Source organism: Lagenorhynchus albirostris, chromosome 10 (assembly GCF_949774975.1).
Source record: "Lagenorhynchus albirostris chromosome 10, mLagAlb1.1, whole genome shotgun sequence".
NCBI classification, from domain to species: domain Eukaryota; kingdom Metazoa; phylum Chordata; class Mammalia; order Artiodactyla; family Delphinidae; genus Lagenorhynchus; species Lagenorhynchus albirostris.
The window spans coordinates 62,418,036-62,436,582 of NC_083104.1; the positions used below are offsets into that span (position 1 = coordinate 62,418,036).

At 35.8% G+C, this 18,547-nt stretch overlaps 1 protein-coding gene across 1 annotated transcript in view; it reads right to left on the reverse strand.

The window, feature by feature from the left end:
• TINAG (tubulointerstitial nephritis antigen) overlaps nucleotides 1-18,547 on the reverse strand; it is a 94,155-nt gene that overhangs the window by 13,482 nt on the left and 62,126 nt on the right. Inside the window, exon 10 of the mRNA XM_060164118.1 lies at nucleotides 1,864-1,909. Within this exon, the coding sequence (XP_060020101.1) occupies nucleotides 1,864-1,909 (46 nt within the window). The remainder of the gene's footprint in view (nucleotides 1-1,863; nucleotides 1,910-18,547) is intronic.

Consider the following 18,547-nt stretch of genomic DNA (forward strand, 5'->3'; position numbering starts at 1 on the left):
GCATCTTCTCATATATAGAAAAGCACTAAAATCCTGAACGGAGACATCTGCTCCTTGTGACTAGCACTAACCTTCATGAAACTAGCAGCAACCTTCTGTAAAAATGTGTGCTTGATTACATGTATTCCCTCATCACTAAAATCATATATATACAGACCTCTTCCCTATCTCTTCTGAGCAGTTCTTCAGAGCTATCTGAGATGCTGTCTCCTGAGCTATAGTCCCTATTTTGCCCCAAATAAAATTTAACTCACAACCCTCACATTGTGCAATTTTTTTAGTTGACAAGTCCCTTATTTAAAATGGCATAATATTTGTATGTAACCTACACACATCCTCTCGTATGCTTTAAACCATCTCCGGGTTACTTATAATACCTAATGCAATGTAATGTTATGTAAGTAGTTGTAAATGCAATGTAAGCGATATGTAAATAGTTGCCCGTGTACAACAAATACAAGTTTTGCCTTTTGGAACTTTCTGGAATTTTAAAAATATTTTTGATCCACAGTTGGTTGAATCTGTGGATGCAGAACCCTCAGATATGGAGGGCGGACTACATAGAGATTGACACTGAGATTATTTTCCAAAGAAGATTAATCTTTTCTTCTCCTAGGGAGATATGGTAAGGGACTATTCCCCTCAATTTAGTAAAGAACTGAGTAGGATCAGGGCTAGAGAAAAGTTTTGGTTAAACTTAATTGCACCTGGTTTCAAATATTTCAGGGCTGTACCTACCATGTGTGTGTTTCAGGCTCTTTTCAGGCTTCTCCTACCCCGGGTTTGGCAATGCTGTAGATGATTTCACTCTGCCGTCCCCCCACCCTTAACTACTCACATTATTCTGCATTCAGAAATATTCCAGGAGGCTCAAATAATATATTCTCTTTCACATATCATAAATGTTAACTATTAAACACTAATTTTATTGACTATCTCAAGCTATTTTAATAAGGAAAATGATATTTAAGAAAGCTCAGTTCAAATACAAAGAAACATCATTCTACTCAAAAGCATAACACCTCCATATGTCAACAAGACAAATACGAGTGGTGACCACATACTTGGGTGATTGATTTTTCTGAGTGCCTTGTGGAGAAATCTAATTAACAAGAGTCACTTGAGTGAGCACATGCCCTAATATTTAGTGTTTTATAAGTTATAATATGCCCTGTAATGCATACATTCAAGTTCAAATTCTATGATGAATATCATTACCTAAACTTTATTTCTGGGGGAAAAAAGGTATATAATATAAGGACCTGGGATAATTTTCTTTATTGTAATCAACTGAATATTTGAGATAATATATTCCAATCTTCTTCAAACTTTCTTACATATAACTTCTATTATTTTTTTAGTCTAGATATTAGTTTTTTCTCAGTAAAGAATCATGTGTGTGTTATAGTTGGCAAAAACAAAAACAAAACTATATATATATGTGTGTGTGTGTGTGTGTGTGTGTGTGTGTGTGTGTGTGTGTGTATTTGATACTAACATTACAAAAGCATCACCCATAGCAAAAATAATGTAAGACTACAAAGTTGATTGACACATATGTGAGAACCCTAATCATTTCTTTAATTTTAATATAGGTGATAATAGAAATAAGTTATTCTGTTGATTCTCATTTTGAGAAATAATACTGATTCATCTGTTACAATTTGAGATAAGAGGAGTTGTAAAATGTTACTATAATATAAATGATTATAATGGATTTTCTGTTGGAGAAAATACCAGTATTACAAATTATATTACAGTGACTTAGGATATGACTAAATAATACAAAGCTGGGAATACAGACACAGATGATTCTAAAATACTCACTTCATAGTATAAATTTAATTGAAAAGCATTACATACCCAAAATTTTTCTTTCCGCCCCTTTGCTCCTCTCAGTGTGCCCCATCTAAAAATAACAATAAAAAACATGGTTTAAAATGTTTGAGTTGCATCTTGATAAAATTCAACTTATTATCAGAATTATATCTTTTCTTTTCTCTTTGCCTCACTGTGTTTTATTATGGAACTGTCATCATTGCCTACAGAAGTGTGCATATATCATTTTCGTTTTAACCAAAACTTCATTGACTTCTTCAGAATATACTCATCTATGTCCAAATGGCTTGAAATCAAACTCTTTGACAAAAGGATATAAGTCTTAGGGCAGCGGGGATGCAGGGGTTTTAAAGTACTTAAAGATGCCTCCCTTCTTCATATCTCACCTTCTGAAACTCTGCCAAAAATCTCCAAGACTACTGATAAAAAACATAATGTAAATTAAGATAACTGTTGTAGAAAAGAGCATTTATGTAAAAATATTCATATGCATATATTATTCTAGAAAATGGCTGTATGCCTAATGTGGCATTTCTATATATACATGTACATATGGAAATCAAATACTATATTCTCAGTACTGAGCCATTCTCAATGTAGCAGGTAACAGTTCATAAAATATACAGGTCTACAATACCTCATTTCTTTTCTCTTGACTAAACCCAGTGACATAGATGTTACTAACATGTTCTATTTACTAACAAAATATCAAGACCTGTCCAAGATCACAGAATGTTGTTGAGCCAGCATTCCAAATTTCGTGTTCTTAACATGCCATATTGCCTCTCTTGTAAATATACAGTCCCCAACTGCAGTGTGTCCTGAGTGACATCAGTTTTATGTGGAGAAAGTATATTGACCACCACTTTCATGCACTTTGGTGGATTATGAGAAAATAATCCTGCCCACTTCAATTCATTCCTAATACCCCAAATCTCAACGTCAGAGTGGTATGCCATTGTATAAAAGAACATTCTGGAAGAGGTACAAATTTGTTGTTCAAATATTTTCAACATATTCATTTGCCAGAAAGCTGTTTTTCATAGGGTATAAAATAGAATGATGGCACCACAGCATAGAAGTATTGCTTAAAGATGACAGGTTTATTGTAAGGATCTTGGGACATTCAAGAGAGTATGCAATAATGCATTTGGATCCTTTGGTACTAGAGTGAGGGAAGAAAAAAGTGATTTGGGAAATAGGAAAACACTAAAGAACAATTTTTTCTTTAGTTTGTTCCTGATGGAGACTAGGACTGGTAATTGCACTGATTGCCATGTCTTTTTTAGTTATCTATGCACAGAGCAGTGGACTGAAACACTTTAGGGTTTCAAATATTCTAGCCGCTTTAACATGTAAGTTCAAACTGGTTCAGTTTTCAAAATCATTTTGCAGTTTTGTAATTGTACCTATCTCCTTGTAACTTTTCTAAAAAAGCTATCACCATTGAAAAAATTTACCAGTCATACTATGTGCCCCCAAATCTTCTAAGGTCATTATGTACTTCAAGCAGTGACCATATCTGAAACCTTGAGTTGCTCATTTTTTACTCATGACTTTTATGACAATTTCAGGAAGCCTGTACCACTCAAGCAAACTTCCTTTCAGGCAGTCTGAACACTAGTTACTTTAGCTATTTACATGAAATACAAAATATCAATACAAGACTAAATCAGAAAAATTTAAGGAATCGTATGACTCCAAAACAATACAGGCAGGAGAGGATCCCCATATCTGAGATCCCACCAGACATGGTGAGAAGTTGAGATCCGTCTTGCTTGAGGCACTAAGGAGCCTCATAAGAAAGAACTCCCAATCAAGAAAGAAGTATTCAGACATGACAAGCTCAATCCAGTAATTAAGCCCTCATCAAAAGCGAGGAAGAGCCATTGAGAGTATGATTTGTTCCCAGCCACTCAGATACATCCAAACTTAGCTCCACACTGAACTCAGCTAAGTTTGGAGTTGGGGGAGAAGCAAGTCAGACTTGTTATTAAAATCTGATAGAGCTATTTCACTAAAAACTGTATATTCCATAAAACACTTTAATGATAATCAAATAGAGGGTAATACCAAAAGTGGATAAAAGTTTCTTTCCCACTTTGGAAGATATTTCTAACTTCCTGAGCTCCACTGCATTGAGAATGGTGCATGGGAAGACAAAGTTGTATAACAGAGGGAATTGGAAGACATACAGGCAAAATACACTATGAAGTAAGTATTGCATTTATTATTAAGTCCATTTTAGATACTTCTAGGCACTCTCAGAAATATTGAGACATTGTTTTGGGGCATGAAGATCCACAACTGCATATAGGGTTAAGATTTACCAAAATGATGACTACACATAATTCCATTAACAGCAGATCAAAGATTAACTACAGTGGACCCTTGAACAATATGGGTTTGAACTGTGCGGGTCCACTTATACAGGGGTTTCTTTAACTAAATACATATTACAGTACTATAGGGTCTGCAGTTGGCTGAATCCGTGGATGAGGACTATGGAGTTAAAAAAGTAAAAAAGTTACATGCAGGATTCCAAATGTGTGGGTCAGTGGCCCTAACCCCAGCATTGTTCAAGGGTCAATTGTAATTCTAAGGAATCATTTCCTCACAAAGGAGGAGAGGCACTTCAGAATGTAGTTGTATAATTTTTCTTATTGTAGTATTATCAAATAAGTTAAAAGTGGACTAAACTACTTTATTTTGGAGATATCTAGGAAATACAAACTATCACTTTTGTTCAAATGGCCATATTTTTCATATGTTCCTATACATTTTGTTATGATTATCTAAATAATATTTTTAATGATATAATAGCATTATTATCTTGCAAATCTATCAACTCTTTGAAGTTGCTATAAATTTCTTTTCAGGAAGTACTGTTGTTTATTATAACCTTAAGATGTATTATTTGAGCACCATTTTTAACCCAGGGAGAATGCCAGCATTGAAATTATTATAAACATTCTCAAAATGGACAGAAAAAGTTAATCAAGGCTTCAAATAAAGGTGAGGGAGGAAAAGGAAAATAAGTCTGCTGAAGCTGATAGTTTCAGGGGCTTGGATGCTTGTGAAAAAAATTATAAACAAAGGATGTGGACCTTTATGCAAAATTCAGTTGGAAAGAAAATACCACAGCTCATCACAGAAGCTAATGTTCAGTTCCCCTATGTTACAACCTCTGTGTCAAATGACAAGCAAGTTTCATCCATCAGAGGGTCTAATGTTTGCACTGTGACCTTCAGCTATCTTTTGTTTCCTCTATCTTCAGTAGACTGTTCCTCAGATGGTAATCAAATATCCCATAAAGTCGCAAAGGGGTGTTGTAGAGAAATAGGTGAGTGGGTTATTTTCTAAATACCCCAGGTTCTGAACAACTGGGAAAAATCACTTGACCACAGGTAATTTTTCATTTGTTTAAGAGTGAATTTATGTAATTAAAACCTTTATCCAAACAAAGATAAATGTTAACTAGTACAAAACAAGAAGACTACTATTATTCATTTACAGAGAGAGTCTCTCTATTTTTGACCTAAGAAGGGCATTTTTCCCATATATATACTTTCCTGAATTGTGGTACTGATTGCACCAATAGGTTGAAAATTTTAGAAATATGTATATATTTTCACAAATATCTTCTTGTCAGGCAGTGGGTGTCTTTGAGGACATGAGGATTTTCATTACAGTCATACTTGCTCTAAGCCTATGTACACACTTCTTTCCTTCCATTACACCTCTTCATTTAGGACTATTCAAAAACATTTGTTTAGATGAATCAGAACCTTAGCCGTCTTCTGCCGAGATTGTTTCCTTAAACTTGTTCACCTAAAACAACTGTACAGGGACTCCCTGGTGGCGCAGTGGTTAAGAATCCATCGGCCAATGCAGGGGACATGGGTTTGATCCCTGGTTCCAGGAAGATCCCACATGCTGCAGAGCAACTAAGCCCATGTGTCACAACTACTGAGCCTGTGCTCTAGAACCTGTGCTCTGCAAAAGAGAAGCCACCGCAACAAAGAGTAGACCCTGCTCGCCACAACTAGAGAAAGCCCATGCACAGCAATGAAGACCCAACACAGCCAAAAATAAATAAATTAATTAATTAAAAAAAATAAAACTACTGTACTATGGGTTCACCAGCTGGAGAGACCTTAAGAGCAGCTGTTCTTGCCTTGAGGGATTCAATTGCCTATGAACTTATACTATTCTTTTCATTTTTTCTACCTCATTAAATTAAATCATTTCCACTATTTGTTAAGACACATTAATGCTCCTTTTCCTTACAATTTAGTGACTCCTGGGGAAATGCTGGTATTGGAAAACTCCAGGCAGCTTGCAGCTCATTGCCATATTACCTGATGATGCCTGAGGAGTGATGGTTCCTACACTGAGTCTATTGCTACATCTCTCACTTCAAGCACATGATCACCTAAGCTCTTCCTTCTGGATTATTCTTATATGCTCATTTTTAGGTAGTTCTGGAAACACTACTCTTTTGCATAATATTAAAAGTTTTTCTTGGAGATACCATAAATTCTGCAAAGTAAACTTTAAAGAATGATGTAAGATTTTGTATGGCTAAGGTCCTTTGAAAAGGATGTTGTTCTTTTCAGACAACAGTGCTAAACAATACTAGACCTCTTAAAACCCTATTTTAAGCTCTGCCTAGATAGTAAAACAATTGGAACTGAATAAGTACTTTGTATAAGACTTTAAATGATATTTTTTTTCTCTTCCTTGGTTTTGTTTGATTTTGCCATTGAGGTCAATTTATACAATGTGGTCGTATTAGACATGGTAAATAAGAGAAAAGTGAATATACAACTTTCTTAAAGTAACATTGATATTCCTATAAGTATCCCTTTTAATAATGAAAGTACAGCATCTCTTGTGTACTTCACCCATTTGTTTCTGCCTTTATTCAGGAAACTACTCTTTAGTACAAAGAAAATGTATCTTCTACCTTCAAGAAGCTGATAATCTAATGGGAATGACGTTGGGAAGTAAAAACACAAACAAGTATAAAAATAATTTGAATTCTATAATTGCTACCTTTATAAAAGCATGTTTCACAATTTTTCTATGAGTTACAGGTGAGGAAATTAACTGTGGAGGGCAAAGACAACTGCCTTCACAGAGTGGAGTAGAAATTCTTCAAGTGGAAATGGGAGTATAGAATTGTAGGTACGGTAAGCGCAAAGTCACAAGAGAGCCATGAAAACCTCATCTCAGCCTATTCTTAGAGCAGCACTTGGTTCAGTGTGACTGGAGAACAGAGGTGGGAGTGGCTGGAAATAGTTAGAAAAGGAGATTTGGCTCAGCCCGTAAAGAGCACTCAAGGCTACCGAGCTTGGCATTTATAAAGTGATGGTAAAGAGTCATCCACATATGGGATGTGACATGATCCAGATAGTTTTTCACAGAGACAACTCTGGTGTTAGCATGGGGATAGATTCCAAGGGGGAGGAGATTGAAAGCTTAAGATGAATATTTTCATTAAAGCAAGACATAATGAAATGCTGAATAAGAATGTAAGTTCTCTCAAGCAAATGTTGATTCTTTTAACAGCTGTGTCTCTAACATCTGGGATAGTGACTATCACACAGAAAACCCTCCATAGATATTTTTTGAGCAAGTACACTGGCAGTGGGAATGAAAAGGAGGGCACAGATTTGAAAGCTATTTTGGAGATAAAAGGGAGGAATTTATTGGCTAATTTATTTTGACTGAAAGGAAGAAGAAGGAGTCAAGGTTAACTGCAGGATTTCAAGGTTGAATGAATAGGGAGGTACATCAAATTGTGGCAAATCTTGGGGTACACTTCACACTGTAGAGAGATGTGTTCCTGATGACCAGGTTGATCATCGCCAAGACTAATTACAGAGTTGCTTCATCTTCTTTAGAGTAGTTCTGCATATAAACCTTTAAATTCATGGATTTTCAGGGTTTCTGACAGGTAAACCACTGAAGGAACCAAGGAAAGCTGATAATTAGAAATAATTGTGAAAGAGACTTTCTGCAGAGTGAGGAATTCTTCTGTGACAAGAACAATTATTTCTAACTCACATGTCAGGATCATATTTGCTTAGGAATCAACTTCTTTAAAGCAGATCTCACCTCCAGCTAAGAATTCGGAGTTACAAGAAGAAAAAAAATTACTTTATATTGATGGTAGGCATATTACACTGTAGCCCAATCATCTAGATCAAAATGTTGCAATGCTTCTGGTGATCTGTTACTTCTGGGGTCACAGCATGTACCCAACAGACTGACAAGAGGAATTCAAACTCATGTTTTCTGGGCAGACCAATTCCGTATTAGTGAATATAGATCCAGACAGATAAAAAGCAAAGTTTCTAAACAGTGGACATGTAAAGAAACTTGATGCAGTACAGACAACTAGAACAGGAAATTTTGGAGGAAAACAGGGAACAGATACATAAGAGAGACTGATATGAAACTCCAACCCTTCTTATTAAGGAAATGAAAGTCAGATAGGATACAAGTATAAAGAAACCACCAGATGAGTTTCAAGTCAATAACAGTGATATGACTACTCTGGATATAGGACTTTACTTCTAAAGGTGAGACAGCAGATAGATGATTAGGTCCCTTTAACACAAAGATTTGAAAGATAACTGCAGTAATAATGAAGCAGAGATACACAGGCTTTTTTTGTCTTATGAATGTTCTAGCAGAGACACTTAGTAACTTTATTCAAAAAAATACTCAGGCTTGGTGAACGTGGCAGTGTTGAATATGACGAGAGCCATCACAAAGTGCTAATTAATGCTAGATCAGAGATGAAAGAAAATAGACAGCATGGGAAAGCAAAATAAAATGAGGGTCTTACTCATTCCCCTTCACTTTCTACTGAAACAAAATGTACATTAAGCCAGGGTGCACTGAATCTAAGACTGGGTACTTTTATTGATGCATTCTGCCAAGGAGCTACAAACTTTATCATTGATTGAAGAAGTAGATGGAGATTTCTGAAAGATAATTATTTTGTATGGTAATGTCAGAGAAGATTGTGTGTACTGTGCGCTCCTCACTTATTAATCATCCAAGCAACACTGTTTATTGAACTGCTGACATATTGCTTACACTACCCTCTCTTAATATTTCAGGAAGCAAAAAGATTGCTGAGTATACTGTCACATTTAATTTGACCTATAAAAAGGATTATGGAGGAAATTGATGACAAGGTTGTACCCAGTTTATGCTCTGGTCAGAATGATCTGCTGTGAAACTGGGAGAAGTATCCCAGAATATGTGTTAAGATGTCCACACCATGTGAAATATACTGGGGAGAGATTGCAGAACTAAAACTGTCCATCATCGTCAATGACAAAGAACTAGGATAATATCTAATGATGACACACCATGAGGGAAAACTTCAGCCCTTTGATGTTAGGAATAGAAATGGCTTTCTATTTTCTTATAAAATCTTAGCACTGAAACAAGACTTCAGGGGTTGGAGTATATGACTCACAGGCTAAATCTCACCCACAGCCTGTTTGTTTGTTTTTTAGTTATTTTTTTAAATTGAAGTATAGTTGATTTACAATGTTGTGTTAGTTTCAGATGTACAGCAAAGTGACTCAGTTATGGAACAGCCAAGCTCATTCTTCTACATATTATCCATATCTACAAATGACAGAGTTGAATAGTCAAGACCATACAGTTCCCCAAATTAATCTGACTCTAATCCAATTTCTTTGCTTCATAGATAAGGCAACTAAAGCCCCAAGAAGTTAAGTAACAGTTCAAAATTATATGGTAAGTGACTAAATTGTCACTAGTATCTAAGGAGCAACCTATAACATTAGCGACAAAAAGTAGGACCAGGAGAAGATACAAACGGATGGAGTCATTTCCAGCTGTGAAGAGGAAGGGCATGATCAGCCTTGAGTAATTTGCAGAAGATACCAAGAAGAAAGGGGCACACCTGAGAGAAGAGAAGGAGATAATGCCAGGGTTTACCTTTTGTGTCTTCATAGAGGAGTCATGAAAGGTTTGGAAGGGGAGGGATTGTAGGCAACCATAGAAAGATAAAGCTGGTGATGGTGAACAAGATGGACTAAAATGAAAAAGTGTGGGGCAGGCAGAACAGCTTGGTCACGATAACAATATTCCAATCAGGGTTGCATTCATCACATCCAACCAACTCATTTATATCCAAAAATGTAATGACCCTAATGATTAGAATCATGGGGATGGAAAAGAATAATATTTGTTACATTTATTTTGAGGATCAAAGTAAATCAAATTTGTCACTTAGTATCACAAATAGTACTCATTCATCATCTGTGAAATTCATTTTTCTGCAACCTTTCCCCTTTTAGGGTAACATAGACTTGGTCCTACCTTCTCTTTGGTTATATTGAAGGAGTCTGTCATATCCTACATGTTTTTGTTCAGAGGAGACATTATAAATCACCATAGCAACACACGCCTTTTAAGAAAATCTCCCAGTTCATTCACTCATCAGAATTGTCCTGTAGATTATGTTTTCTGGAGCGTAAGAGAAAATCCTGATCCTAGATTCCAACATGGTAAGCTTGTATCATATACTTTCTAAAAATGTGCTGTGATTATCCTGAAAGTGCTCTCTCTTTCAAGGGACAACCAGTCCATACTTCTTCCTGAAAAAAGAAGTCAGAAGCCACTCTACTTCCTATTCCCGATATCCCCCCAACACCACCACACGTCAGGAAATTCACAAGCATATGCTTTACCTAACCTCCATTGTGAATTCTATCATATTTGAAATTTTAAGGACAACACCTACCACAGAAGGTATTCGCTTTTAAAACAGAATCACCACAAGTAAGGTATTAAGCTGAATTTTGAAGATAACCCTGTACCAGGGATAAATAACGCTCCATCACACCGGCCCCCCCAAATCTTAAGTATCCACAGACATTAAAACTCATCTTAGCAAGAAAGTAAAGTATACTTTTCCAATAACTGAAAGCCATAATTTTTATATTATTATTAATAACAGTAAATATTTATTGAATGCTTCCATACATGAAGCGTACAAGTACTGTGTATGCATAATCCCATTTATTCCGCACAAGCATCATTTTATCCCCAGGTTACAAAAAGCTAAACACATCTCAGTAAATGGCAGCAAGAGATTTTTGATATAGATTGTCTGACTTCAACACACATACTCGTAACACTGTGTTGTGTCCCAGGGGTCTACTAAACAAGATTAGTATTGAAGCGGCTTGAGCTTAGCATCGATTCTGCAACTAGACAGCATGGGAATCTCTGGAAAATCTCTATCACTATACCCTCTTCTTTTACATTAGGTTATTGGGTAGATAAAATCTGGGACCTTTGGGCTTCCCTGGTGGCGCAGTGGTTGAGAGTCCGCCTGCCCATGCAGGGGACACGGGTTCGTGCCCCGGTCCGGGAGGATCCCACATGCCGCAGAGCGGCTGGGCCCGTGAGCCATGGCCGCTGAGCCTGCGCATCCGGAGCCTGTGCTCCGCAATGGGAGAGGCCACAACAGTGAGAGGCCCACGTACCGCAAAAAAAAAAAAAAAAAAAAAAAAAAAAAAAATCTGGGTCCTTTACAGATCTTAGATGGATAAGATATTTTAAGTTTGAAAAGTAGTATATTCTTTAATCAATTTAATTAAATTATCATTTTAATACTTCTTTTATTTTTAATAGTATTTACTACTAAAATACCTCAACCTGGTAATGAAAGTGAAATAAAATAACAGTTTAGCAGTCAAATAGCTTCGTATTTAAAAGTTGCATTTAATTAAGATATAGAAATCTTAGGATATAGGGAAGAGAAAAAAAGTTTTATAAAAATGAAATCCTTGAAAAATAGCATTTCTCTAAAGAAAAATAAGTGCAGGATACTTAATAATAGTCTTTAAAAAGTAAGAAAGTTTATGTTATCTTCTTTATAAATAAAACATTCACGTTCCAATTAAGTTGCTCTGAGTTTGTTTGTTTTAATCTCATTAGGAAAATAACTAGATAAACATTGAAAAAATGAGAGCAATGCAACAATGTGAATACTATGTAATATTAAAATAAAGTGGTAGAAATTGAATGATAGACTGTGTATTTTGAACAGGGCACCTCAGAATCAAACCTTAATAAATTTATGTAAGAATTTAATAAGCTATAAAAAATGCATTTCAAAGAGTAAGGAAGGAATGGATTATTCATTTTGTGGTCTTGGTGCTTTTAGCTCAGAGTCTGGAGGAAAAAATTAGATCATCACCACACATCATCACCCAAATATCTTCCAGGTAGATCTTTGACTTAATTACTTTAGAAATAGAACTTTAAAAATTTAGAATAAAAGTTAAAGTATTGCCCAGGTCAAAATCATTAAAAATAAATTTATGAAGCCAACAATAAACTGGGGTTTAGTCTTAAAAACGAAGACTCTGTTAGAAAAGCAAATAAAGAGAAAGAATAATAAGTTCACAGTAGAGGAAATGCAAAGGCTTAATTAACATCCTAGTAACCTTTACTCCAGGGTCATTTCCTACTCTAGTCCTGACTTGGACGTTCTCTAATGCACCTGCACGCTCTTAGGTGAGGTTCCCCTCCTCTATGCTCTCTAACAGTTTGATTCCATCTGTGCAAAACCAATGCACTTACATTATATGGGTTTTTTGTTTGTTTGTTTTAATTCTTGTAGATTAGTCAAGATGGCAGAGGAGAGAGACCCTGAGCTCACCTCCTCTCACATTGTATGTTTACAGGACTGTTCTCACTACTAGATCAAAAACACTTCCAGCCCAGGGCAGTGTATGAACATGGTTTCCCAGAGCTCAGGTCTGCCACAATATGTCAGGGGAAGAAAGATTACTTTTCCTTTTTGAATGTTATTCAGTTTGTGCTACTTGCTTTATAGCAGAAACTGTACAGTGGATCTAGTCTATTGAGATCCCATTTCTATTCTTTGGTGACAGTTTCTGCTCTCAAATTTACCCACATCTCAAAGTAGAATGACCCAGAACTAGGAGACTGAACCGAACCGAACATCACAGAATAGGAGGCAGAGAAATGCCACCTGGACACTTGGAACTTTCACTGTAAACCAAACAATGTCGTTGTGAAGGCATATAAATTCATACAGAGATGATGGAGGACAGGGGGCGAGGGCAAACCCAGAGATGCTGAAGCAGTCAGACCAGGTGAGACCCCAGGACAGGTTAGTAAATTATCATTAATAGCAGAATACCCCGAGACTGGGCTACCTCTTAGTCTCAGTTTTCACTAGATTCCTCCTCACTCTACACTCAACCTATTTACCCTTTCCAATTTCTTAAGTAGGTAATATTCTCTCTCACTGTGAGATTGTCCATTTGCTGCTCACTTTTCCTGGGACATGCTCTTCTCTTGCCATGTACCTTTAATAATCCCTACCTGCTTTACTCACCTCCACAGCAGGTGCTACCTCTTCCCACAAGTCTTCTCTGGCCCCAGAATTGGTGTTATGTGCCTTTCTATATGACTCACACCCTCACTACTCAATTTAAATTCCTATCCTATTTCCATCTCCATGCTTAAGACATTGTGCATCAGCACTGCTTTTTCCTCTGTCCCTCTCTGTCTCCTTCTCTGCCTCTCTCTCTCTCTCTCTCTCTCTCTCTCTCTCTCTCTCTCTCTCTCTCTCTCTCTCTCTCTCTCCCTCTCTCTCTCTCTCTCTCCCTTTCTATCTCTCTCTCCCACTTGCTTGAAAACAGGAGCAGGATATTTTTGCTATTGGTATTCTTAATGTCTAGCACACTACATGATTGACACATATTACATACTGAAAAAAAAGTTTCTAATTGAAAAATTAGGCAAAGGTCTTTATGTGCAGATTAAAGATGTGTGGTCAAAGCAAGTGAGAATAGAATTTTTAAATAGGAAAAAAAGGATATATTTATTTTTACCCTAAGGACACTTTTACTAAAAGAAAAAATATAGCAGTTTCTTGAGAAAACCTAGATGATAAATAAACATTGAGTGAATCTTGACACTGGACCTTCCTTGTTCCTATATATACGTGTGTGTCTGTGTGTGTGTGTGTGTGTGTGTGTGTGTATTTATATATATAATATTTATATAGAAATGTAGCATGGTTAAAAGAGTTATTTTGAAGTCAGAAGAACTTTAAAAGTTTTCTAAAACACTCTGTCTCCTATTTCTAGTAAAATGGAATACTAATTCCCATCTTATAAGGTTTTTTGAACAGGAGGATTGTGTGACAGTACTACTTCAGTGATTATGGATATAGTTGGTACCAAATGCATTTATTAATTGATTCAATCTTGTAAAGCAGTAATTCTTAGAATTTCCCAATGAAGATTCTCTAAAAACTGAACACAATCACAGAGGGTCTGGGAAATGTAGATCAAGTCAGCTCTCCACAAACTCAAATTTGTGTCTCTGTTTGTTTTTTTTCTTTAAAATTTATGCAAATTTGGAATTCTGCTCCAAACTATAGCTCTATTTGTTCTCATGTTATAATGTCACTGCCAAATCTTTTATACTTCCCAGCCTCATTTGCAGCTGGGTAGAGGCATGTGAATGAGTTTTAGCCAAATGAATGTGAATGGACTTGTAAGTGCCATTTCTGAGTCAAGGCTTTAAAAGAAGTGAATTTAAGAAGCCCTCCTCATGCTCTTCATTTTCCAGAGGCAGAATAAAATCAAAACATGTGACCCTAAGAGATGGCAGAGCAACAAGGTAGAAAGAGCTTGGAGTCCCTGAAACCATATGGAACAAAGCGACCCCAAATCTAGGATCTCCCATCTTGAACTAGTATATGAATAAGAAATAAACTTTAAGATATTTGAATTATTAAATTTTTGAGTTTATTTATTGTAGCAGCTAGTGTTATTCAAGCCAGTGCACCCCCAGACCCAAATTAAATGTTTTTGCATTGTCTATACTAATTATCACATATTTATTTTCATTTTCTAAATAAGTGTAGTTGAAAGGTTCATTCTACTGTCTTGGACTTCACCATGCATTAAAAACCTCTAATTAAAACTTCTGCTTAGAACTTATCAATTTGCCAAGGGTTAAACATAACATAGCATGAAATTTCAGTCTTACCATTAGTGGTTATTCAGAAAAGAAGAAGGAAAAAAAGATGAATGGGGAAAAACAAGGGGTGGCCCCAATATAGCTATGGTAAATAATTTATAATCTCACTAAATAATGATTTACGCTCCTGGAGTCCTTGCTGTTTATATGTTTAGACAATATGGGGAAAATATATGAGAAATTTAACTCTGAAGCATTATTTTTAAAATTGTTATTGAAATATAGTTGATTTGCAACATTGTGTTAGTACAGTAAAGTGATTCAGTTACACACACATATATATAAATATATCAATTCTTTTTTTACGTTATTCAAACCAAATTTAATAAGTAGAAAAACCATAATGTGAAACTTATTCTTTTTTGTTTCACATTCTTTCACTACAATACATGAAGAACAAAGGCAAACAAGAGAAATCAAAAACCTACAAGCAAACAAAATCAGAGAATATTTATGAAAAAAAGTACAATATTCACAGTTGTAAGTCATTTTCCTGATTTTATGCTACTTACTAGTAACTAAGAAGAGCTATGATTGATTTTGTATCAGTTTTTGACAAACTATGAGCCTAGAGTGGCCACTTATTTTTGAAAATAAAGTTTTACTGGGACTTGGCCACATCTAATTCATTTACTTATTATCTGTGGTTTCTCTGGAGTTCTAATGACAGAGTTTATTTGCAGCAGGAATTTATGCCTTGCCAAGCCTAAAATATTTAAAAAATTTTTTATTGGTGTATTGATTTACCTTGTTGTGTTAGTTTCAGGTGTACAGCAAAGTGAATCAGTTATACATATACATATATCCGCTCTTCTTTTTTTTTTTAGATTCTTTTCCCACATAGGCCATTACAGAGAATGCTGTACATATACAGCAGGTTCTTATTAGTTACCTATTTTATATATGGTAGTGTTTATATGTCAGTCCCAATCTCCCAATTTATCCCTCCCTCCCATCCCCTGGTAACCATAAGTTTGTTTTCTGCATTCGTAACTCTACTTCCATTTTGTAAATAAGTTCATTTGTACCCTTTTTTTAGATTTCACATATAAGCGATATCATATGATAGTTGTCTGTGTCTGACTTACTTCACTCAGTATGGCAATCTCTAGGTTCATTTGTTGCTGCAGATGGCATTATTTTGTTCTTTTTTATTGCTAATATTCCTTTGTATATATGTACCACATCATCTTTACCCATTCCTCTGTTGATGGTCACTTATATATATTCTTTTTTTAATTCTCTTCCATCATACATTATTACAAGACAAAGCATTATTTTTATAGTCTCTGAGGGCAACTATCTTTAAATGGATAGATAGATAGATGATAGATACATAGATACATAGATACATAGATGATAGATTGACCAGTATCAAACATTTAGGATCTAAAAGCAGACAATGAATACTACAAGATAATTAGGCACTAAGTCATATAAAATTATGACTTAGTCACTCTCTACCACTGTATTCATAATCTGTAAAATATTACCTCATTATTACATGATTACTTTTCTCTCATAAACAATAAAAAGATTAAAAATCTAAGAAAAATAAGTTAGACAATCATAAAAATCACAGCGATTAGCATCACCATGGTCTCTGGTCCAATGATTTTTCTATTTTCTTTGAATCCATCAACCCTCTCTTTTCAGCAGGTTTATTAAGCTTTCACCATCTCAGCAACACTTAGGTCAATACTCATACCCTAAACCCCTTGTTTTTCTGACTCCTCATTGCAACCATCTGGAAAACTGTCCATCTTGTATGAACTCAACTACCCACTTCTCTTTGCATCCACCCAAGTGGCTGACTACAACTGCAGAAAGCACATACAAGAGGGCAGAATGGTGCCATTAGCAACACGAGGCAATTCCTGTAGGTAGGTTCCTGGGGCAACTCCCTCACTTAAACATCCAGAGGACGATTGCAAACCACCTCTATTCTCAAATTTCTGATCATGTATCCTCCCACCACCTCTTCCCTCTACAGATAACCTTGTCTCCTGCTTCCTGGAGATTAAAAAAAAGAAGAAATATGATAGGAATTTTCCTCAACCTACCACTACGTTAAATGCTAAAAGTTTCATTTAATTTCCTCTCTTCCTTCTCTCCTGATAAAATAGACTTGTAACTCAGTCTTTCTCTAAGACCAATGTCTTCACAGACTCTGGATCCCAACCTTACAGTTTCCCAGTTTTCTCGAAATCTTACACTAACCACTTTTGGGATGAATTGGGAGATTGGGATTGACATATATACACTAATATGTATAAAATAGATAACTAATAAGAACATGCTGTATAAAAAAATAGATAAATAAAATTTAAAAATAAATAAATTAAAATTTAAAAAAACCTCACTGGCCTCTCCTTCTTTTTGTAGACTCATCATTTTCTAGCCAGTCATGAAATACTGGATTTTCCCATGGCTTAACCTCAATCAGTCTTTCTTTTTTTCTTATTCTGTTCAGTACCATCCATCTTCAACCCTTGTCTCTACTATGACCTTGAGATCAATATATCTACCTGTCTTCTCTGACATCTATCAGCATTCTTATGTCTCAAAGACATCTTGAAATTACCAGACCCAGTAGTGACTGCCTTCCCCACTTTGTTGTCCACCACGATTCCAAATCCATATCCCTTCTTCCAGCTTTTCTCTAAATATTTCTTGATCCACCCATATCTCCCCAACTCTTTCACTATCTTACCAGGTCCAGGCTGTTGTCTTCTACTAGAATTACCACCATTTGCCTTTTATATCACATTCTTTATAGTTAAAGCAATCTTTTAAAAAATAAAAAGAAAGATCATGCCACTTTCCCATTTAAATCTCTTCAGTGACTTCCCTTTGCTCTTAAGATCCTTAATGAAATACTTAACATCCTTGACTAAATTCTGTAAACTGGTCTACAATTCCTTGCCTTCCAAGATTCAGCAAACACAGCATTCTTTCCATTCATATAGTGTTTTGTATCCTTCTGACCACAGGGCCTTTACACAAGCTGCTCCGTTTGCCTGCTGCTAAACAACCTATAAATCTTAGCTCATACTTTTCTTCCTCAAGGACATTTGCTGGATCCTCAGGTCTAGATCGAGTACTTTTTTCTTTTATTTATTTATTTATATTTATATGGTTGCACCAGGTCTTAGTTGCATTAGGCAGGCTCCTTAGTTGCGGCACGTGGGCTCCTTGGTTGTGGCATGTGAACTCAGTTGCAGCATGCATGTGGGATCTAGTTCCCTGACCAGGGATCAAACCTGGGCCTCCTGCATTGGGAGTGCATAGTCTTACCCACTGCACCACCCAGGAAGTCCCTAGATCAAGTACTAAACATCCTCTTACCACTTTCTTCCCTGCCTTTATGAAATGTGGCATAACTTTACATTTTTGTGTGTTTTGGGTTAATATCTAGTTGCACTGTGACAGCAAGGACTTTTTTTTTCTCATCATGCCTACTACTCAGCACAGCACCAGGAACTACATGGATTTTCTTTGAATTTTTGTTGAATATATAGAAAAGAGAAATATATAATTCATTCTATCTGTGCCCAATTTTAAGTCACATTATGGGTTTGCATCACAGTTTACAGAAATATCTGACTTGAATTCT